General features: G+C 46.7%; 1 protein-coding gene across 4 annotated transcripts in view; it reads left to right on the forward strand.

Annotated features, from left to right (window-relative positions):
* The window catches only part of EML1 (EMAP like 1), a 166,118-nt gene that overhangs the window by 47,373 nt on the left and 94,667 nt on the right, over nucleotides 1-24,078 (forward strand). For 2 of the 4 annotated variants that reach the window (XM_046647536.1, XM_046647538.1), the window contains exon 1: nucleotides 15,596-15,726. The exons of 1 other annotated variant lie outside the window; for it this stretch is intronic. In XM_046647536.1, coding sequence (XP_046503492.1) covers nucleotides 15,690-15,726 — 37 coding nt within the window. In that variant the 5' untranslated portion in view covers nucleotides 15,596-15,689. Of the gene's footprint in view, nucleotides 1-15,595; nucleotides 15,727-24,078 lie in introns of those variants that run through there. One more of the 4 variants, XM_046647540.1, reaches the window with a different exon arrangement.

The following is a 24,078-nucleotide window of genomic DNA, read 5'->3' on the forward strand; positions in this document are numbered from 1 at the left end:
CCGGGCCGTGCGCGCGGGGCCGGCTGGCCGGGGAGCCCGGCTGGCGGGGGAGCCCGGCGCGAGCGCACCGGCCGGGCGGCGCGTGGGGAGGCCCGGCCGCCCCGGGCTCCGGGGACGTGTTGCTCTCCGCTTCCAAACTCCCATCTGTTTGGAAATGTCTGGATGAAGAACTCGGGAAACAAATCACTTAATAACAAAACACTGCTCCGAGGACGTCCGCGGTGTTGGTGGCGGATGGACCCTCAGGATCCATGCCGTTCGACTTGGATGAAATCATCACAGTTTAATGCAATCTGGAGCTTTGAATGGACAGGCAAAGTGAATCTGGCTCAAACGTGTTCCACTATGCTGCTTATGGGTCATTGATTTTTTTTTTTTTTTTTGTATTTTTGCAGGAAGGAAACATTAGTAACGACCAATATGGCATCTTTAAAAATATATAAAATCCTGCATGCTTCAAAGATTTTAGTGTCACTAGCAGAGTTGAAAAAATTTTCATGGCACACCGCATATTTTATCGGAACATGATGTGTGATAATTCATGCACAAAAGTTCACCACGCGTTTTTTTTATATGTTGGATTTATTGCTTTGGCAGAGGACCCCAAAACTTTGTTAAAGAAAAAAAGATATGTATCTTCTAGAATTTGCCTGCAGTGCAGTTGGGATAATTTGGAATTCTAGATGCTTTGACAACTGGAGCAATTTATTTTGCGATTGTAATTGTGATTTAGGGGAACTTTTCTGGTTATTCAACACCTGTTTGCAAATACGAGGTATTCACTCTAGCAATAAAGGCTGTTGACTGTGTTGATTTATCCTCTATAATGACATTTTAATCTCTGGTGAAATTTATCGTCTTTTTCATGGAAGATTGTATTCTCTGGTGGTTTTGGCAGCTTATAATTTTCGTAATAATGACATGTGGGCCTTCATTAACTTAATAATGCCCTCTTCAGTGGAATGAAAGAGAGTTTTTGCTCTCTCCAAATTTAACAGCAGTTTCCGACAGCAGAACCTCTGTGTTTTGATCCCCGGAAGGTGTTGAAAGCACATAGAGTGTATTTATTTGGTACTCCGCTGGCCTCCCTTAGGGTTCAGAGTCATGGGAACGGTTTCACTCTCTAATCGGTTGAATAGATTCTTCAATTAAATTTTGAATAGTTTCCTTAATGGACTTCCCATCAATCATATTTGAATGACTATTTTGGATGTGAAAGATAGTGCAGCCTACTGCATGTTTGTGGTGGAATTCCTCCTATGTTAGTTGTCAAAGGCATGTGGCTGAAAAATTCTATTAAATGGTTTCCAGGCATAAAGGCTTTTTAAAAATTAATATGTGGGCATATATGTTGACAGTTTGATTTAGGTTATGAAAATGAGCCCAGATATTTTTATTCTAGCAGTTGTTTGGGGCCTGGTCAGATGCTCCCTCAAGAGCAGTTCAGTCATGAAGTTGACCTACAGATCTCTTCATGGATGTTTTGGTTTTCTGCCTTTTCTGGTTAATTGGTTTAGAAATATTGGTGAGATGTTTTACAAGTAATGATGTCTAGAAGAAAGTAAAAACTAGCTCTTATATATTGTATAGGTAACAGTATGAAGAAAAATCATTTCAAGATAAAGATCAAACAATAAGATCACTTCAAAACAGTTGAATGAATCATAAAGTGTCGAATTATTTTTCTCAAAGGTTCTTAGGTCTGTCTTTATTATTTTTTGGTTACTTTATGCATAAAGTTTAAAGCAAGAGTAGTCAGTGGGGCAGAAATGAGTGTTAACTTATGATGTCTTAAGCAACAGATGTTTGATGTGAAAGTATTCATTTTAAGAGGCTTTCATTAAGTGCAAATATAAATGAATACAATTCAGTTAATTACTATGATGATTCAATTAAAGCAGGGATCACAGAAACACCATTGCACCCAGAACTAAATTAAACATTTGGATATTTCATTAGTGACATTCAAAAGAAATTCTTTTTCTTTTTAAATCAGAGATTTACATTACAATGGTGAGACTACAACAGGATAATATATGAGCTCATACATTTTCATCTGTTGATTATGCTCCATGCTTTTGGTAGTGACAGGAACTAAAAAGTCATAGTTATCTATTAGCTTCAGGAAATACAACCCATACTTATTGTTTGGATAGCTGTCACGGTTACCGGCCTCCTGGTGAGATCAAGACAGAAGACGGTATATAAATGAGAAGGGAGGAAGAGAAAACTTTGTTCTAATAAGTGACATTTCTGGCTCCCCCTAATTCTTTCTTGCTGTGTCTCCTACATAATTTGTAAAGGATGCTAAATGTAGAGTTAGGTGGTATCCAGCCTCCCAGTAAGACGCCATTCTCGTCTTTTAGATATCGGTGCTCTCATTTAAGTAGAAAATTTGTGCAGCATTTTTTCTTCAAAGTATTTAAAACTCTGTCAAGTGAGCTAGAAACCATAAACTTCTTTTACAGCTGTAACAAAAACTATGATAGTTGGAAAGTGGACGAGCGTTATCATTTATAAGCCAATTTATGATTCGGGAAATATGAACCATTCCTAAGTCCATATTTTCTTCAAGGCCTCCTTGGAGGGAGGTGGTATCGCCACCCTCTTTTACGTATGAGGAAACTGAGGCCGAAGAGATTTGGTAAGTTTATAACGCCACGTGACTAGTAAGGCTTGGATACCGGTCTGAGTCATTTTTTGTTTTAATAACAGCTTTACTGAGATATTATTCACATACCATAAAAATTCACCCTTTTAAAGTATACAATTAAGTGGCTTTTGGTATATTCACAGAAGTGTGTGAACATCACCATTATCTAATTCTGGAACATTTCATCACCCCCAAAAAGAAACCCCAGTACCGACTAGCAGTTACTCTCATCCCCCATCACCCTAGACCGTGAAGACCAATAATCTACTTTCTGTCTCTCTGGCTTCTGGATGTTTAATATAAGTGGAATCATATGATCTATGGCCTTTTGTGTCTGGCTTCTTTTACTTAACATGTTTTAAGGTTCATCCAAGTTGTAGCATGTGTCAGTACTTCCTTTTCACTGCCAAATAATATTCCACTGTAGGGCTATACTGCATCTTGTTTATCCGTTCACCAGTTGATGGACATCCGGGTTGTTTCCACTTCTTGGCTGTCCTGAATCACGCTGCCGACCTATGTTTTCATTCCTCGTGGGTGAATATGTAGGAGTGGAATTGCTGGGTCGTATGGTCACTCTGGGTTTAACGTTTTTGAGGAACCAATCTGAGTCTTTTGAAATCTAAAGATCAGGCTCTTTTTATTACCCCTTGCTAATATAAGAACAAGGAGTTAAGGAGCTGGATTTAAGAGGGAAGGAAGAGGATGCAGGAAGAACAAAATGTTGCTGTTTCATTTCCTTGAGTCGCTTTTGATCCTTTCGCCAATCACGGCTCACCAAGGCCACTGAGGGCACACCCTTGCTTAGTCGCCACAGGCTGTAAGAATCTCAGCGTCGGAAGGACCTGCCGGGTATCCCATCTCCTGGTCGGTTCACTTTCTTGAGCCAATGAACTGTCTTTGCGTACAGCTTACCCAGGGACTCCACTGTGACGCTTCGCAACGAGGAGCTGCTCCAGCGGAAGTGGGGAGAGGGCAGTGCTTGGTTCAGTCCACCCATCCCTCCCCGGCTTGGAATCTCTGTTCTGTGGGGGATGCTCCCAAGGTTATTCACCCCATGCCTGAGCAGTTCCAGGGGACTGGGAACTCAGTCTCTCCCCATGCAATCCCCTCCTTCTTTGGCCAGCTTGGACTGTTGGTTCCTATATGCAGTCAAAATTTGGCCCAAGTTCTGCCCTTGGTCCATAGAGAATAGGTTTAATCTCTTTCCCATATACTAGATCATCACGTTTGAAGACAGTCGTGATAGCTCTTTCGCAATTCATCTTCTAGCTAAACATTACCATTAAAAAAAAACACTCCTCATAAAACACAATTTTAGACCTGTGATCATCCTGGTTTGCCTGATCTATTGACCTTTTGTCAATATGCCTTTTAAAATTTGACACACTGAATGTGGTATTTCAGGCACAGTGTTTGAACAGAGCAGAGTAGAGCAAGATACTTCACCTCCCTTATTCTAAAGTCTGTACTTCTAATTATGCAGCCCAAGATATTATTAGCTCTTTCGCTTGTCACTTTATATTGTTACCTTTTCCTGATTTTCACCCCAAATTCTTGTCTGTTTTACATGTTTACATGTACTATGGCTAAGCCCTTTCTTTGCTTACTTTACCTTTTCTTTTTGAGGCGGGGTTTTCTCCAGCAGACAGAGCCCGATCAGATTACGATACAATTGTAATCTGTGTTGTAATCCTATAAATAATTCCAGCACACATATGATATATTTCAACCTTATAATAATGCGGAAGTTGGTCATTGCCTTAAAGGGTTCTGATTCTGGTTGATAGCCTTTTCTCCATCTTGCCTTGGCAAGTGTCATGAGAGACCTTATTAGATTCCTTCTAGAGCCTGTATACAGTGTACGTACCAGTCCTGGGGTCGCTGGGCCGCCTCTCCTGCAGGTCCTACGTGTTCAAAATCACACCAGGTCAAGTGCACACTGTCTGCTGCTCCCAGCCACGTTTTACAATCACTATAATAATCTTTTGAGCTACTGTCGTTTATTTTCTCTAGTTTTGAAATGGAAATTATTTTAATATCTAAGCATTTATATTTGGGGAATTAAGAATAATTTATTTTAAATCGTAAACATCTTTTGGCGTCTATAACTCTGATGACTTTCTCTTAACTATGATTAGGATAGACTTTCATGTTGGCAAATAATTGGATTTAAAACAGGATCAAGGAACTCCTGGGAGGAAATCATCTCAACTCAACAATATGAAGAATTTTCAAACCTCTTTGCATTCTCGTGTGGTGACAGAATACCGACGTAGGCTCTCTGCGAAAACACAATCAAAAGAAGACGATTTCATGGAAAAGTGCAGAGCAAGCACCCATGCTAAGCGAGAATTTCTAATTGGTACGCTTGGCACTCCACCCAACAAGGAATTTATTTTATAGCCAGACCACAAGCATTTATGACATTATAAACAAACCCAAGCATTTTGGTGGAAAATTCACCAAACTGTGTTTAAAAAATAACCATTAGTTGGTTATTGCTAATTTCTGAGATAGCATAAGCTTTTTATATATTCTCTTAAAAAATAAGCATTTTAGTTGAATGGAGGGTGGATAAGAAAAAGGAAATAACATCTCTGTTTCTAGTACTACAGTCCACTCTCGCTATCAAACTAGTAGCGTGAATGAATTAATCATGGATAGCATTGAAAATCGTATGTTAAAGCATCACTTTTATTAGTAAGGCAGTTTCACCAAGGACTTAAAATTAATGGCATTTGGTCCAACATAGAGAAATCTCTTTTGGGAATAATACTATTATTCATCTTTAAAATCTTAGCTTGTTAATAGATTTCTAATATTAGCAAAATATTTTAAATGCAGTCGGAAACATTGATGTTAAAAAGAAGTATGCTGTAAACTCTAAATGGTATATAATTATTATCAATACAACCACTACCCCACCACCAAAGCTACATGTTTTTCTCGCTAGATGTTTGACATGTAAATTCTGCTAAAAGCCACATCATATGTTTAATGTCGTGAAGGATTGGTGCTGGGGGCGGCGGGGCTGGTCCTAGATGCCAGCAGGATCAAGCACATCCTCTTTGGTTTGCTTTAAAGAAATAACTCTTTAAAAAAAGAGTTTATCTTTCTTTAATGTACTTATATTAAGTTAGGTTGACATACTTCCAATTTTCTTTCCCCTAAAGCTGCACCTTTGCTGAAAAATACTATTGGTGTGAGAAACCACATTTTTACAGAGTACTCAGTTGTGTCTTAAAATGCAATAGTATGGTTCTTCTGCCACCTTTCTGGAAAAGATTTAAATTCTCTGTCTTTCATAATCTCCCCCACTGCAAGGTTATTTGCCAAATCTACAGAGGGGCAAATTTGACCTGTAGGCTTGGATGATGCGAGAAGGCGAGACCTCCAAGCCCTGAGCCCGCCCAGGTGGGGCATCTCGCAACCCTATCAAGCTGAGGGGCTGATGGGGGACCTCTCGCAAGACCTTCAGAGGGAGGGAGGACCTGCGTGCCTGGCCCTCTGAGGGGGGTGGCCAGGTTGTGCGTTTATGGCGGTGTGGTCCAGGGCTGGCTGCGTCCCTCGTTCTGCGCATCCTCTGTAGGGGAAAAGGCATCATTGTCTTGGACTGCATGTTATTCCCACAAATCACCTTTCAGGGACAATGGGCAGCTCACAGTTAAAGATAATGAGGACAGAAACAGTGAGGAAAGTGTTCATGGAGAGAGAGACCTTTAAGTCCACTTGGCAGATGGAGCCAATTTCGAGTGAATACCTACAATGTCCATGGGACAAGTAAAAATGTCTAAAACATGGTCTTCCCCAGAAACATTAGATTTCCCTGGTGACTCGCCTAGACTCCCCTCTCCCCCACCCTCCCATCTCAGTCGGCCCAGCAGATTCTCTCCCCAAGTGTCTGATAATCCATCCCTTTGACCTTAGCTCAGACCTTCATCAGTTCTCATCCAGGTTTTTGTTTCTTAAAAACAGCCCCAAACTAGTCCTTCTGCGTCCAGTTCCAGCCCCCTTCAGTGCATTCCTGTTTTTGTTAAATAAGTAGCGAGTACCCACTGTGCTCATTCGTACACTGATCCAGGGTTCCAGTGACACACAGTGTCGACATGGCTCCTGCCCGTTGGGATGAACAGTCAACACTGTGTTCACAGTTAGTTACTGAGTGACGCCCGCGACAGACGGTGCTAAGGAGAAGTGTGAGGAGCAGTGGCTGAGCGCTGCAGGGCACTGCACGGGGCGAGGTGTGCTGGGGGCTTCCTCAGGCAGGTCTGTGTGAGCTCTTCATTCCAGGAGGAGTCGAAAGAGGGGTGTTGGGGGAGAAGAGCATCCCAGACCGAGGGAAGCACTTAGGAAGCCCTCAGGGGGAAAGGACCTTTTGGGAGCTGAAAGAAGGTCTCATACCATGGAGGAAAAAGCAGCAGAGTGGCTGGAATGAGGCTGGGAGGGTCCCCTGGGCTTCTCGGCCACATTAAGGAGTTTGGTCTTATTCCGAAGAGCAGAGAGAAAGTGGTGGAGAGTTCTGAGGCCAGGGAGTGATGTGGGCCGATTTTCAGGGACTTTTGAAGGCGGGCTCTCCCTGCAGCGTGGGGTGTGGGCCAGAAGAGCGGGCGAGGGTCGAGGACGAGGCTGCTGCCGTCATCCCGGGGAGAGGCGAGGGAGACGTTCACTAGCGGGCTCCTTAGGGCCCCACCTCACCTGGACTTGTGTTGTTAGGGTTGGGGAGAGTGAGGAACCAGGGCTGATGCCCCGGCTTCTGGCTCACCCACCAAAGCTAGATAGAAGGCGCTAGAAGGATGGGCGGGGTGGATGGTGGTTCAGTTTGGGGTCGCAGGGCGTGAGGGGCCTGTGTGACAATCAAGCTGAGGGGCTGAGAGCCCAGGAGACGTCTGGACAGGAGACAGAAAATTTGAGAGCCATCGGTCTGTAGGTAGTAACTGAATGCAGGCACAGATGAGCTCACCTATGGAGAAATCAGACATTTGGAAAGCTCCTTCTGGAAGACAGATCCTCTCCTAACAGCCTCCTCTTTGAAAGTCTTCGGTGCCCCTCCCTCCCTTTTGGCACCCAAGCCCCTTCAGTGGGTGGCTGCCTGTCTCGGCCAACTCCCGGCTCCTCCATGCTCCCACCCACCGCCATCCTGGTTCCCCAGTGCAGAGAGGTGTCCTTGCTTGTCACCATGTGGTAATTTGGTATAAACCTCTGTCCTTGAGATTATCCCCAAGGCTTGTTTCCAGATCTTCCACTAGACCACCCCCACCTTCTGGGCATGGTCCCTTGGTGATCATCTTTGTGTCTTTGCACCTCGGCAGCACCTGGCATGTGATGGGTTTCCTGGCGAATATTGGTTGAATGAAATCGGGGACAATCTTCTTTATCTCGTAGTGCCTCCTCGCATGTACACACGCCATGCAAAATGCCTCACCTGTGACAGGTGCACACTAAATTTAGTTAAATAGGGAAAGCACTCATGTCGCTTTTCTGTATGCTTGAAATAATGTGTATATCTATGTCTATATTATGTATCACATGTGTCTTCTCTATACATGTATACATATATGTATGAGTGTCATGTGTGTATGTACACACATGTGCATGTGACATTTAACTCTCCCCTTCTTAAAGATCCAGTAGACTTAGGCATTCAGAGGAGAAGGCATTCCAGGCGAGGGAACATTATGAGTAAAACCCAGAAGCCTGGATGCAGGATGGTGCGGAAGCCGGCCTGGTGGAGTCGATCTCGCTGCACAGACTTCACAGAGTGCCTCTCGCTGGACGCCGCCTCACTTGAACCAATAAGCAGAAACATTTGCAAAAAGCATTTGGTGGTTTAACAGGGCTTAAAACAAATTATTTTCAGCCAAAGTAATTGACACAATGAAGTAGTTCTTGGCAAAACCAGCATTTTTCACAGTAAAAAAGATTTGACTGTGAAATCAGCCCCCAAAAAAGTTATTTTATGTAACAAGAATTTTGCCGTTCTTAGAAAAATATGTTCCAGTCAAGAAACAGTTGGGTAGAGTCGGCACTGTCTTCTGTTGCAGCATCGTTAGACATCGTAGCCCCAATTACAGCGTCGTAAACAGTTGAAAATCCTCCGGAGTCGAACTCGGTGACAATTCTTCATCTGTTATCAAGTCACTTGAAATGCTTAGCCACCCCGTGTGTAAACCGTGGACACTGCTCCCTGGGGACCGTGCGGGAGCTATAATAAAGATAATGATCTGTTAGCGTGGCTTCACCGAATTAGGCCTTTAGAAAGTAATTAAGCAGGATTGCCCACACTCGGCTGCTCTCAAAGACTAGAGTCTGGCTCTGTGTGTCGTTTCTTTGCCTTCCTGGAAAATGGCCTTTTATTGAGTTGATATAATTTAATTATGTAAAAATATGTGTTCAGACCGCATCTTGTACTTAATTATAGCTCTGACGCCACAGACTTGTTATTTCCCACCAGAGCTTGTCCTTTTCAAAGCAGAGGCCGTGTCTCATTCATCTTTCTCTCCTCAGTGCCAGGCACTGTGTGCGTTTGTGTGTGAATGTAGAATGGCCGGGGAGGAGAGAGAAATGTGGAAGGTTCTGGAGTTCTCACCAAGCGACCCTGGGCATCCCACGGTCTGAGCACTCATAGGTGTTCCCCCTTTTAATCCTCACAGTGCCCCATGAGGTGGCTACTGTTATCATCTCCATCTTGACCAGTAAGGAAACGGAGGCCCAAAAGTTTCAGTAACTTGCCCAGGGTCCCCTGCCTGGTCCTTTTCAGAGCTGGGATTTGAACCCAGGCATTCTGGCCCCACTGCCCATGGCATAGACAGAGCTCAGTTATGTTTGATGAATGAATGATGGATCAAAAGATGGGAATGATCGCAGAACGTGAAGAGGTCCTCGTGGCTGCCCCTGGCTTCTGGTTAAGGCCGGGCGCTTAGCGGTGGTTCAGATCTGAGTTCTTGCCACTGGATGGCTGTCAGGGTCTCTGAAAGGTTTCCTGTGTTCACACATGTTTCCCTTCAAATCACCCCACTCCAGCCCTTTCTAAAGCAGAAGTCTCGTTTATCTCGGAATTGCCCCAAGCCCCGCAGAAGTTCCCCATAGCTCTGAGGACACAGGGCCGAGTCTGTGAGCCGCTCCCCACCTGCTGCCCTGGCCCAGGGCGCCTCTCCTTCCCGGGCCCTTGGGTCGCCCCACCCTGGGCATTGGTGGTGTCTGAGTGGCCAGGCTGCCTTCCGTGTGCTCTCAGTGCTGTGCGCCCGCCTCCCTGCAGCGACCTTCCCCGGCTCATCTTGCCCTGACCAGCTCCTCATCCTTTGGAACCCAGACGAGGCTGGGGGAAGCCTGCACTCCCTCCATTTCGCTCAGTGCCCTGTCTCATTGCGCTACAGATCTTGACTCCCCCAGACCGGCAGCTCCTAAGGACCACACCTGTCAGTCCCTGGGTGCTGAGCCAAAGAGGAGCCCTTTCAGAGTGGACATAGGGAATGGTCTCTTCGGTGTGGTGATGGCCTCCTTGGAAAGTCTCATCGCTCTCTGTCGGTGGCCCACTCCCACTGCTGTGACCAACGATGGATGAAACTGCTCAGCCTCTCTGGAATCAGCTTGACTTCTTTCAGTGTTTCTCCAGCAGCCTTATTCTATTAATTATCCTCTTGCTTTTCTCAGAATCCTTTTTTTATTTAAATTTTGGTAAAATACACAAAACATAAAATTTACCATCTTAACCATTTTTAAGCGGATAGCTCAGTGCCGTTAAGGACATTCACATCGTTGCACAACCATCAGTGCCATCGTCCACAAAACTCTTTTCATCTTGCAGAACTGAAACTCTGTCCCCATTAAACAATAACTCGCATTCTTCCCTCCCCTGCCCCTGGCTCCCACCGTTCACTTTCTGTCTCTCTGGATTTGACTCCGCTAAGAACCTTGTCTAAGTGAAATCATACAGGGTTTGTCCTTCTGTGACTGGTTTCTTTCACCTGAAGAACGTTTTTTAAAACTATAGTTTCATGAAGTTATAGAATCCGAACTGAACTATGACTAAGGTTGGTTGAAAGCTGGGTGCAAAGAGTGGGATAATTACCTTGAGGTTTGAGGCTGTCAGAACTCTGCTGGGGTGTCACCAGCTCACACCCACGTGCGTTACCAGCAGCCCTGCTCAGCCTGTGTAAAGTTTAAGCATCTTATCTCTGGAATCCCTGTAATAAAGTGTGTTCCTTCCCCCAAGCCAGCATCAGGGCATGGCCAGCTCAAGCAGGGCGGTGCAGAATCCTGGAAACAGGACTCAGACTCCAAACTGCCCTTTACACCCCTCGGACAGCAACAAAGGCCACTCTGACGGGCAGAGAATGGGGACAAGTGTTTAAGCTCTCTTAGGAATGGAGGAGGTGGAAAAAAATTTTAGAGCGGTTTAGAAAAATGATGAGGGGCATATGTTTGCTAAAGAAATTCCATGACATACGCCTCTGATCACCAATAGCATGCATTCTCTCCCAACTAGCTAAGAAGCTAAGAAAGGAAACAGCAGATGTGAGACCCATGATCTAGAAAGGATCTGCACTGGAGTCTTGGAATATCTCTGAGTTTTGGGTTTTTTTTTTTTAAAGATTACTGTTGCACATTTGGCATAATCCACTGACATGAAAGTCTGATTGGAGCATCTCATTTGCAGGACTGTTTAAAAAGATAAGCCGGCGTAGGCTGCACTTGTCCAAAATGAATCATTAACTCTTGAGACTTAGCACAAAAGATTATGCGTGTTTCTTTCAAGACCCTCTGTAATCTGTCACCAAATTACTTTTCCCGAGGTTCAAAACATGGACTGTGGAGACAGGTCTGGATTCGAATCTTGATTCTGCCAGTTATGAAGAAGCTGGGGGAATGAACACCCCAATCCCACTCTCCCCCCATCCACTCCTCTGTGCCCCATTGGGCAAACCCAAAAGGCAGCCAGAGAGCAAGGGAGCGTGTTGCAGCCCCCTGTGCAGGCAGCCTCCCAGCACAGAGGACGGGGAGGGAGGAGTGGAGAGAGGGCTGGAGGGCAAACGCCAGAGGTCCAGCAGTGTTGTCTAGACTCGAGACGTTAATATCTAGGAATAAGCGTCCCCTTCATGTTGTCTTGCTGGTTGCAACTCCATTGATCTATCCTAGTTCCTGATGCCAAGTAGGCATCCCATAAATGTTGGGTTTAGGGTCTTAGTACGTCCCTCTGCCTACTGGGGGCATTGCTCCTCCAGTATGCCAAGAATGTCCGTGGCTCTGTAGTCATGCCCTATCAATTCCTATCCCCTCGCGTTTCCACACTGAAATACACTTCCTCCGGGGGACCCAGCGTACAGAAATCTCCCCCAATCTGTCCAGGGTTGCCTGGTCTTTCCTCTACCCTTCGATATTATGGTCCATGCACCCCCAACTGGCACTTGGTTCCTTCCATCTTGCGCTAAGGTTAGCTGCACCACCAGCTAGTAAATTCCTTGAGGGTGGAGACCTGGGTGTCTTTCTATTCTGCTTCCCTCCATTGCCTTGCACGGTGCCTTGCATAGGGTGTGTGTTCAAAAAAATGCTTGTTGAATGAAAAGTCAAATACTAAACTTGTACAAAGAGCCATGCCATCTTTAAATTATCGTGAAAGGCGAAGGGAGAGCTTCCTGACGCTGAAGAGCCTTTCGCTGTTACCCCCAACCGCTCCCTCATTGTGTGCAGCAGTGAAGTAACTCAGATCATGGGTGCAAAGCCCCTTAGTTACTGTAGAGCGGAGTCGGCGTGCGAACTTCCAGCATTCGTGGATCGTACATATTTGCGTATACACTAGGCAAAAAACAATAACTATTTATACCATTTTATTTTATTTACCCATTTTTTGTTCAACATGGGCTCTAAACATGGGCCAACCACTGTAATCTGTTCCCACACTGGAGGGGTTTATTGAAAGAGTACAGGTTACACAAAACCACGTAGGCTGTGGACCAAGGAGTTTTCAAGAGTAATTTTGACACACTCTGTTGTCATCTCGTTTACTAACCTTTAAACACAACCTCAGTGTAAAACAATCTTCACTCTAGTATTTTATAGTTTTTAGAGCACCTTCAGATCTGTTTCTCACTTAATTCTCACAGCCAGACTCTCGGGTGAGTAAAATACTACTGTTTCATCGTGTTCGTTTTACAGATGGCCAGGTAAATGGACGGAGGTGAGGTGACCCCACCAAGGCCACACTCTTGTCAGCGACAGGTCTCAAACACAGGTCTCCTCCCAAAACCCAGGGCTCTGGGAACTGTGCCACGTTACCTCCTAATTGTTGTCTTCATGTTAGTCTCTATGTGGATCTGGTACCCTACCTTTATAAGAGCACTTTACTTTGTTAAAAAGAAAATCCGATGGAGATAATTGCATTTTTTATTCTGTAATTTTCTTATTGTTTTCTTTTCCCTGGACCTTGAAAATTATTTATAGATACACCCTGCTTTAAGAAAACCTGACATTCAAGAATCTGGATGTATAAAACATAAACCAGTACGAGGTTATTTGTAGAATTCCAGAGCATTTATTTCAACTGTCAATTTCCTCATCTGCTTAACTATCATATTTACCTCACATTGACCTCGTTCTTTGGGGCCACATCCTGGGTAAAGTGCCTCGCTTTTTTTTTTTTTTTTTTTAATTCGTGTGATTCCTCTTCCTTCTCAGATCACAATATGATGTATCTTAGAGGTGAGGAAACTGCTGACTTGGCAGTGGTATGTCCTTGTCGTGCAGTTTTCCATCCTGGCTGAAATGTGGGCCGAAACACTGCAGGCCCAGAAGTCGTGTCCAGTGCTCACACAGGTGCCCTGGAACCTAGGCTGGCACTCTGCCCGTTGCTAGGTTTGTCCTCAGCACAGGGTTTATCTCAGACGCTTTGTGATCCAACAGCCCTGAGGGAGAACTCACTTCTAAATTAGCCCACAGTCCCTTATCTGTGATTTCAAAATCCAGAAGGCTCTAAAAAACAAGTGTTTTCTGGTAACTCGTTTGTTAGTTAGACTTGGTCTGATTGAAATCATTTGGTGGGGGAAAAACTCCCCTGAATCAAAACATGTGGCCTTGAATGGCTTATATTTCTTTCTTTTAGTATGAAAGTTCTGCTTTTCTGTAGAAGTGTTTTTGAGTGTGATTTTGGGTGCTGCCCAGCCCCGCCTGAGGGTGTTGGGTAATAGATGGTATATGGCTTCTGTTCTGAGGTCAGAACCTGGATTCAGAAGCATCTTGGGCCCCAGGACTTTCTGGGAAGGACTTGCTGTGTCCAGGGCAGTTCCTGCTGAGACTCCTCACGCCAGGTCTTCCCCGCTGTCCCACATCCGAGGACACTGGCCCGATGCTTGACTGACGTTCCTTGGGAGCCCGGCTTCCTTCCTTCCTTCCTGTCCCAGGAATTCTGTGTCTGCTGTTTACAAGGCCTGGCACTTGTCTTGAGAAACAGTGATACTTCACATCTGCTTAAGATCCACAGCTTACGATTTTGTTGTAGTTTCTCGTTCCATCCTCACAACACTTCCTTGGGATAACTGGGGTGGGCCCTTTTCAGAACGGAGGAGCTGAGGGTTACGTGGTTCCCCGAGGACGCACGGCTCTCCATCCGCAGATCCCAGCCTCACACTTTTCCTGTTCTGCCACCTTCAGAGGCCCTCACAGTTATTTGTTGATTCAAACCAAATCTTTACCTTCGAGGACTCGGCTCTTTAACACCTGATCCAGGTGAAGTGGCAGCTCGCTTCAGATTCCTGGGACAAGTCAGCTGACCCCAAGGTGCCTCGGCTTTCCGTGCTGTAACGCGGGTTCCTGGTCCTTGCAAGTGAAATCATCTGTTGATGAGCTCGGCAAACTGCAGAGCTCCACCTCATCACGTGGCGGACTGTTTCCCGTTCTTCCTTCTCCACCCCTGCATCCAGATGTGTCTTCTTGGGGTCCCCGCCATGTGTTTCCCCCATGTCTTTTGGGGTTCACCTCCTACATTCTTTCCACACTCTCCTTTCTGACATCCTCAAGAGCAAAGCCTCTGTTGTCTTCCTTCATCTTTGAGAATCAGCCAGTGCCTCGCTTAGGAAGTGAACAACAAATGTGTGTTGGAATTTATACCGCAGAGAGGATTTCGGTGGTTTGGGCTTGCTGACACTGTCAATGGTGCCTTGGCAGCTGTGGCGCCTCCGTCACGTGTGCCTGAGGGCATTTGTAAGGCTCTATCTTTATGACAGTTACCAAAACAGCTGAATATAGACTGAGAAAGAAAGTCATTCAAACGAATGCTGTTTAACCTAAATCTAAAAATGCAGGTTTTAGGCAATACCCAAATGATGATTCTTTTTTGATATACTGTAACTAGAAACAGTAACTGTGAGGCTGGCGCATTGGTTTACAAACCACGTGGCCTTTTGGAGGATCCATATAGCATTCAGGTGCTTGTTAGAATCTCTCCCCTCTTGGGAACCTCTCCGTGACCCTTTCTCGTGCATTATGCACTCCCAGCGTGCATCGTCTCTCTTCGCTCCCTATTCAATGGACTGCTACAGTTTGTCTGGCTCAGAGGTTTCCTCCATACCAAAGAGACTCAGAGTATCAAAATTTAGAGCGGGTTTAAAGTGGGCGGGGGTGGGAGGGGGATGTGGGCTTCTCTGGGCATTGCTGAAAGTTTCAAGGATCAAGGAAATCATAAACTGAATAGCGTCGCGGAGTGTTTGTTTGGAGTTCCTGGTGACCAGCGTCTCAGTTACCAACTGCTTGGTTACAATTTGCTTTTCTTTAGCTAAACATTGGTACATGGTTTTAAAAGCAAGTGAACGGATAAAGTGTTTCTAAGTGTAACAAGTCTCTTTTCGGATCTGTTGCTAATAAGCCTCCGGAGAGCGGGGGGGCCATAAAGGATGGGTCTCTGATTTGCTCTGCCAAAAAAACCCTTCCACACTGTCGGCTCCACGTCTTCCTCCTCAAGGCTGAATAAATCGGTTGCCACCCTTGGACCTGAGGTACCCTGTCTGGCCCGGGAGTCTTCCTTAGCCACTTTTCTTCAGGAAAGATGAGTAATCCCGTCACACCAAGCAAAAGGATTCTGGGTATGGCTGGACCAGTTTTGTGTGCTTTGAAATACCACCCGTCCATGTTGTGTTTCTCAGTGAAGGAGCAACAAATGACGATCTTGGGCAAGAGCAATACTGGCTTTTGATTTAAGGGGAAAAAAATAAAATAGTCGCTTAGCTTTTAAAAAAATCTTCAAGGCAAAAATTCAAATGCCCTAGCACGTATATATGTATGGTTTGGGGGTTGTAGTCCTGGTAGATTATCAGGACTGGCAAAAATAGTTATTTCCGCCTACTAAAAATATAGATATGTAAGAAGACTGTAAACTTTGCATATGATTATACTAATCCAAATCAATAGCTGCTTATCTAAAATTAATAAAAATTTAGACAAATGGAACGCTTATGTTTATGTTCTGGAAGATCTGAGCCCAGAATCCCTGTGACACCTGCCCTGAGGTTGCTGGTGGCTGAGTTGGCTGCCCGGGCACGCGGTGCCTCCCAGGGCCGTTTCTCGGCAGACCTCAGGCCGCCAGCTTCAAGGCACTGCACAGCCAGCCCCAGATCTATGGTGGACCGTGAAGGGCTGGGTATTTGACACACCTGTCGCCTTCAACAGGGTTTCTGAGGGTTGACCCTGTTCCTTCCCCAGACACCAGAGAAGGAAAGAAGATGGTAGAGCTGTTGTCATTTTCATGGACACCTAGAGACGGGAAGGATCTCGAAGGAGTCAGGGCTAAAATTCATCTTAAAAAGAGAATCCAAAAAGGTCAAAGGAACCAGTTTTATTCTAAAGCATTTTTTAAATTAATGGGTCATCAAACAAAGAATGGATTACACAATAGATTATGTTAAAATACGAGTTAAAGCTGTTTTTCAGAATGCAGAGGCTGGCGAAGCCCTCCGAATGCCCCACACCCCCCTCCCCCCCCCCGCCTCGGTGAATCCCACCCCAAGTGGGCCAGGTAGCTCAGAGCCAAGAAGGTGCCCTTTCCCAGGTCCCCAGGCCACCGTCACACCTCGAGTGCAGGGCGGCCATCAGGCGGGCGTGTCTCTGTGGTCATTAATCTGCAAAGACAAACTCTGAATGGGTGACTGTGCCAAACATGAGACTAGGTCCATATGCTCTTTACTCTTCACAGCCATCCTGTGGTGGGCAGGTTGGGTTACCTCAGGGATACATTTGGAACAGCTGAGGCTCAGAGAGGCAGAGTAACTTGCTCAAGGTCACACAGCCGGGGCGTGGCAGAACCAGTATTCAAACTCAGGTTTGTTGGATTCCACAGCCTTTCTGTACTAGCCACAGCTCAGTGTTTAAGCACTGCCTCGTCGTTTTGATGTCTGTGAGCTTGAATTTTCCCAGTGCTTCCCCGGAGATCTCTGAGGCTTTGTTTTAAGAACTGTACACCTGATCCTGGGTGCGGACATGGCACCACTTGGCACGCCATGCTGTGGTAGGTGTCCCACATAGAAAGTAGAGGAAGATGGGCACGGATGTTAGCTCAGGGCCAGTCTTCCTCAGCAAAAAGAGGAGGATTGGCAGCAGTTAGCTCAGGGCTAATCTTCCTCAAAAAAAAAAAAAAAAGAACCATACACCTTCTAATACGGGAGCCATACACCTCTTGTTGTATCATGATAACATTGATTTATTTTAGAGAAAGTTGTAATGATCTGTTTTTCTTCTACAAACCATGGTTTCTTTCTGTTGTCTTTGTTAAAATGGCGATGACTAGGTATTTATTGTAGATGGCTAAGTCGCAGCCGCTCTTGTAACGCTTTCTCCAGCCTGGAAGAGCAGTTCTGATCCGACGGTAGCACTGGAGGTTCATAGAGCAGCTCAGAAGCGCTCAGCAGAGGAACAGCCCTGAGTTGCTATTTGTTGGGTTTTCATACGCTGAGAGGATTTTGGGGTGTCGGTAATATTTCTTCTTTATCTTCTGAATGATTTGAAAGATAAACCACGTCGGTGGCATTGCTTCTGTCGTGGAGACGCTTCTAAGACGAGCGTTCTGTGTTTGCTTAGAGGTGCAAGGCGGCTCCTTGGGATAGAAATCTGACAGGAGGAAGAATGTGGGGATTCCTGTGAAGCAAGTGCTTCCAATCAGATAACTGCCGAGCCTTCAGGGCACGAAGGCTTGAGCCTTGTTTGCCTGTGTCCTCATTCCAGCCTTTTCTGCTTTGCTTCTCAATGCCACGTTCCCTCTGTTGACCTTGTTACGCCCCTTCCTCGAGGATGGTTAGTACTGAGACCAAGTGCTGTCGGGCGAGGCCTGGGGAATACGTGTGGTCAGAGACCTGAGGAAAGTACTTTCCCTCCTATTTTATGTGATTCCCGCAACCCTCTGTCTGAGGCAGACGGGTGCTCCTCATGCTGCAGACGAAGACGCTGGGGTCCGAGAGGCCGGGCGCTCTGCTCAGCTCACCTGGCACCCCTGCGTGACACCTGAGGAGCAGTTCTGGTGCTTCCTGGTCCACAGGTGTCTCCTGATCCACGTCACCTCTCACTTTGGTCCAACTTTGGATGTTGCCTGTTTCGTTTGAAATGAGGAAAGCGTAAGTTGAAATGGCACAATCGTCAGAGGCGAGTCTAAGACGTATTTCTAACTGCCGGGGGCACGACCGGTTCCTAAGAGAGGGAAGGAGGCCGTTTTGATGGAAATGCTTGTGCCCCACTGCCTTTCTGCTCCGAGGCTGTCGGTTTGACTCTGGAGGTCTGAGTTCTCAAACCGTTTGGTCCGTCCTGCATTTGAAGGGCTCTGTGACCGGGCGTGGTTCAGTCACTTGAAAAATACTGATTCGCTGGGTTATGCGGGTCTTCCAAGTGTTGACCCGTTTCATTGTACAATATAAACAAATCTCGTGGGTGAATATCACCACCAATGTCAGCAGAAAGTCCCAGGATTGGGAGGCTGTCGGGCCACAGAGGCCGAGACAAGTTCTCCAACGTGCTGTTTTTTTCTTGAAAGCTCAAATTTTATCATTGACAGCAAACACTGTCAATTGTTTTTCTTGAGGTGACAGGCTCACTTCGCCCCTTTCTGAGAAAATGGTTACAAAACACTCATGTTGGAGTAACTGGGGTTTGTCTCTCAGCTGTTCTTTCAAGTGACAATGACGTTCGCTGGCAGAAGGCTCTCAGCTCTGCTGCACGGCGCTCTGCCTCGGAGACCCGCCGCGCTTGGCTGCAGCCGAAGGGCTGAGGTGTGCTTGCCGTTTGTCACACACAATCGAGCGACGTGTTCTCGAGGATTGAGTTTTAATAAAATTAATATTTTTTGCTGCTCCATCAAAGACATTCTTACATGAACTTGGCGTTTTTTTACTCTAAGTGGCGGCAAAGAGCACAGTGGTTGGTGTCACTGCCTGGCCAGGGCTGGGACACCAGCAGTGTTCCCCCATCGCTTCTGCATTATCTGTGCACATGTCAACACAGTGACAAATGCAAGTAATGTCTTGGGATGGTTAGGAAAGTAATTTTGACTCAGGGACTTCCCGAGGGGGGCTCAGGGACGCTCAGGGGTCTCCGGACTGAACTTCTGGAATCACTGCTGTGAGTGTTAGAAACAGCTCTTCCTTCGGCACATTCGTGCACAGCAGGCTTTGTGCCAGGTGACATGCCAGGTGCCGAGCCTACCAAAAATGGATGGCATGGCCCCTGTTTCCGAGGAGCACACAGTGTAATGGAGGAGGGGGTCAAATTAAAGGGTGCTCGCAAAACATGCTAGTAAGTGCCGTGATGATGGAAGCCAAGGGGATGCTCTGGAAGTATGTCAGACGCTCACCCGAGCCAGCTTGCTAGTGGAATGGTGGTGATGAGGGGTGTTTCTTGGAGAGAATAGCACTGAGCTGATGAGCTTTGAAGGGCAGCAGTAGAAGTGAGCCAGGTGAAGAAGGGGGAGAAGATGCAGTGCCTTGGGAAAAGGCTTGGAGCAGGAGAGAGCCCAGAGTGTTTGAGAAACCGCAAGCGTCCAGTGAGGGTTGGGGTACAGGAGCGGGGGGAGAGGGGGTCAGAGGCGGCTAAAGAAGTACCCAGAGGGCAGATCCCAAGTGCTAAGTATTTTATCCCAAAGACGGTGGAGATCCACTACAGGATTTAAGCAGGGACTGATCAAATTTGTATTTTAGGAAGATCGCTCTGCCGTAATGAGGAAAAAGGGGAAGGGGCGCCTGGCGGTTGGTAAGTGAGCCAGCTGAGGCTGTTGCAGGAGTCCAGAGAACAAATGACCAGGGAGTGATCATGGAGAAAGGATGCATAGATCTTGAGAAGGTTTTTTTTGGGTTTTTTTTGTTTTGTTTTTTTTTTGGTGAGGAAGATTGTCACTGAGCTAACATCTGTGCCAATCTTCCTCTGTTTTGTATGTGGGACACCACCACAGCATGGCTTGGTGAGCAGTGTATAGGTCAGTGCCCAGCATCTAAACCCACAAACCCCAGTCCACCGAAGCGGAGCCTGTGTACTTAACCACTACGTCACTGGGCTGGCCCCTGAAAAGGTTTTTAACATTTTGAATATTTAGATATTTAGAGTCGGCAGGATTTGATGATTGATTTGATGTTGAGGGTAAGAAACGTGGAAGCAGTCAAGGGTACTCCGGGATTTGCAGATTATCGACTGACTGCACGTGGCTCGTTCGTGGAGGCGAGGGAGCGTGGGGAGGTGATTACTGTCTAGACAACCCGTTGAACTTCATAGACCGTATTCATACGTGCACCCGCCTGTGTATACGTGGACGTAGGCGTCCCTGTCTTCCGTTGAGGACGTCAGTGAGCCTGTGGGGTCGGAACTAGAGCGTGAGATGGTTCCAGGCCAGAGGTTTCGGTTTAGGAGTCGTCAGCACAGACCGTGGCTGAAGCCCTGAGAGTTGACGAGATCACCCCGAAGGAGACGGGCTCCAGTCCTGGGGTCAGCATGTTCGGGAGGAAGGAAACCGAGACCTGGGTCCTCCTGGTCCTTGATGTGTGCAGAAGGGAATAGAGAAAAATCTAACGCTCAACCTTCAACCAGCTGCTGAGCTGAGGTCTGAACGTGCCCTTCGACGTGGCACAGTAAACATGATACTTTACGAGCCTTACAGCCTGTATAACACCTTTCTGTTCCCGAACTAGCACAGACTTTGAGTCTGTAAAGGAGGGTAAAAATACCAGTTACGGTTTATATTTCTTCCCCCACCCCGAATAGTTTTCTTTTAAAAATAGAGGGTGGCTTTTCTCCCCTTCTATGGTTTCCCAGTTCTCGGCAATTTTGCCTTTCTTTCTTTATGCTGATACGGGATACTGGTAATTTCAGAAGTTTTATTTTCCCTAGGTAGGATGGCCAAAGAGGGAACAATGACCTGAGCAGTGCCGTCTTTCTCGGAGGTTTGGATGAGCCCTGGCTGGCGCTGCAGTGACAGGAAGAGGGAGCTAGAAGGATGTGTGCTCGTCTTAGAACTGAAGTAGCCCGTGGTGTCAGGAGGGTTTCCTGCGGTTTCCCTCCCTGGCGGTGGGTGTGAAGAGACGTGGGTGGGAAGGAGGGAGAGTCTGGAACGGGGCAACCCAGGCTTTCCCCTTGGCTTCCCTGATGATGCCCAGGCCCCCCGCCCCCTCAGCCGTGGCTTGGCACCAGGCAGCCAGCCTCATCTGTGGTGAGAGGGGCTGAGGGTTCCTTTCTATTTCTCTTTGCATTTTAAAGTCTTTCCTAATGTGTTTCTGTACTTTTAAAATCAAGATGTAATCAAAGAATAACCAGTTAAAGTGCCTCCTAACCCTAGACTTGGGGCACACAGACCACTCACTTCTAACCCAGGCTCTCTGTGAAAGATACCCCCGCCCCCCATGCGTCAGGTCCAGGAGGACTGCGGTGAAGTGGGGCGTGTGCAGAGGAGGTGCTCTGATATTCAGGCAACTTGTCGGCAAGGGTTTGAGGATATTATCAGCCCGCTAGGTGGCTGTAGAAGTTGATCTAGCTTTAAATCTTTTTATTGTAAGCTTTCTAGCCCTAACCTATACACCATATCATTTTGGGGGGAGGTGGGGGGTAACATGGTATTTTATTTCTTCAAAATATTGTTAGTTTTGTGTTTACTGAAAATGAGTTGTATGGTGTCTTGCTCTTGCTTGTGATGAATATCTATGCGTTCTGAGACACCCGGACGCTCCGCCACCTTGCAGGTAGAGAGGAGACCTTCAGAAGGGGACTTCTGCACATCTTGGTTCTTGCTGTGGGTCGTCAGTGCTGGGCACGTGGCAGTGTGCAGGGAGAGGGTTATCGAGGATGCAGAGGAGGAATCTTGACATCTCAGCACCTTCCCAACCTGGTTTCCGCATTATAGTTTTACTGTTTGGTTTTAGAAGCAAATTCTTAGAAAACTAGTCCCATGCATATTCAGATAATAGACAAAACATCAGGCCAAAGATACAGAGTCATTAGTTTTCCATTAACCTAATGAACTTTCTACGAGCAAACTACTTCCTACCCAGAACTTTCACTCTGTCCTAACAGCAGATGTGGATCCAGGGCTGGGTTCAGAACTGAAGCCATGTTTTGCTTTAGTTCAACTCCACAAACAGCTGTGATAAGGTGTAATGTCTGACCAGCTGCTGTAGAGTGAACTGAAGTGCACTGATTGCCAGGAGATGGGGAGCACATGAAAGGAGGCAGCCGTGTGGTGGGAAGACGCACAGACGCCCTGCGGCAGATTTCCAGAAAGCGGACACACTTCCTAACCACAGACTCCCTGCCTTCGACAGTCCCCTCTCTGATGTTGTTTGCAGGTGAAGTGGAGGCTGCGCGGTAACTAACATGGCTATTGCAGACGGGATTCTTGCACTGACTTTTAAATGTTTCTTGATTTTATGTAGAGCTCTTTAAATGTGAGCATCTCGGCAGTGTGACCCTGTGAGATAGGGTCATTTTTCCTGTTGCACAGATGAGGAAGTTGAGTCTAAGGTTAAAGGACTCGTTCCCGTAACCCGACCCTGGCTTGGGCCTTGTAACCAGGGCCCTTTCTGTTCACTGCACCTGCTGCCTCTGTGCCAGACGGAGGGGGACTCTGTCTCTTCCAACTCTGGAGATTCTGCACCCTGTGACAACAAACGATAAACTGGAATAGGAGCAGATCTAAAAATCGCTTAGATTAGGATCTACAATCACACTTCTATTTGCCAGCGTGTCGGTTCTGTAATGTACTTCTGTGGCTAACCACAGACCGTGAACGTGAGTGTATTTGTGGTTAGAGAACTGAGATATTCGCTCCCTCTCCGGGAGGGCAGTCAATCAGGGAGCAGGTTGAGGCACAGCTTCCGATGATGCCATGTCGCTGTGGAACGCTGAGTAATAGGAGCAGACAGACAGCCTGGTGTGCAGAAATGGGGGTTTGGGCTGCTCTTTTTCCAACAAAGGCATTTTGCAGCGTGTGCGGTGGTTGCAAATGATTGCAAATACAAGCTCTGGCATCTAACCAGAGAGCAGAGTACATCTATCTCCAGTATGGTTAGGACTCCTATCCTTCTCTTTAAAAAAAAAATCCCATTTTTAGACCATACCACCAGCATTAGTGGTGTTTTTGAATATCAAATGCAGGAGCTATATGTATATATATATGGGGGGTGTGAGAGAGAGAGGTGGGGGGACCCTGGTAGCTGATAATCATTTGACAACAGTCAGTTGTTTGAACACTAGTAATAATCCCTCACCTTTCTAAGGTGTATTAACGTTTCCTAAGTGCTTTCTCAGATCTCATGTGAATGATAATTTAGTTACCGTTACGCGTCGTCATTGTTCCACCGGGGCCCTGCGGAGGTCAGCCCCCAGCTTGGGGTATGAGTTGGAGGTAGAGGTCTGTGCTCCCCTCACCCCTCTATCTCTTGCTTTGACTTCTTTTATTCATCCTCATTCGTATCATTTCTCCACCCCTCCCCACCCCGCCCACGCCTCTCTCATTTCCTCTCTCAGCCTCTCTTGTCGGAACACCTCTTGGACTGGGGCTTCCAGAACCCATGATTGTGGCGAGCATGTTTGTTTGTTTCATTTTAAAATGCCATTTCTTTTCTCTTCGTTGTCGTGTGTGTCCCACAGGAGAGACCACCGGACTTGAATTTGCCTGTGCAGGTCAGCAGTGGCGCTTGCCTCGCTCTCCCCCTTTCTCCAGTTGCGTCTCTTATTTCCACTCCTTTCGTCCCCCTTTCAGGCTGCTGAAACCTCCCTGTAGCCTTTTCGTATTTTAGCACTCCTCTTCTGTCGCCCCACCAGACGTGCCGGTTGTCACCCGTCCAACCCATCTGTGTTTTCTGGACTCGCGCTGGAGTGTCAGAGCTTTGACAAGCTGGGTTCCCGCGTGCCCCAGCGTCGGGCCCTCCAGAAGCCACCTCCTCCGGGAAGAAGACCAAGGCCCCCACTGCCTTTCCAGC

Source organism: Equus quagga, chromosome 20 (assembly GCF_021613505.1).
Source record: "Equus quagga isolate Etosha38 chromosome 20, UCLA_HA_Equagga_1.0, whole genome shotgun sequence".
NCBI lineage: Eukaryota > Metazoa > Chordata > Mammalia > Perissodactyla > Equidae > Equus > Equus quagga.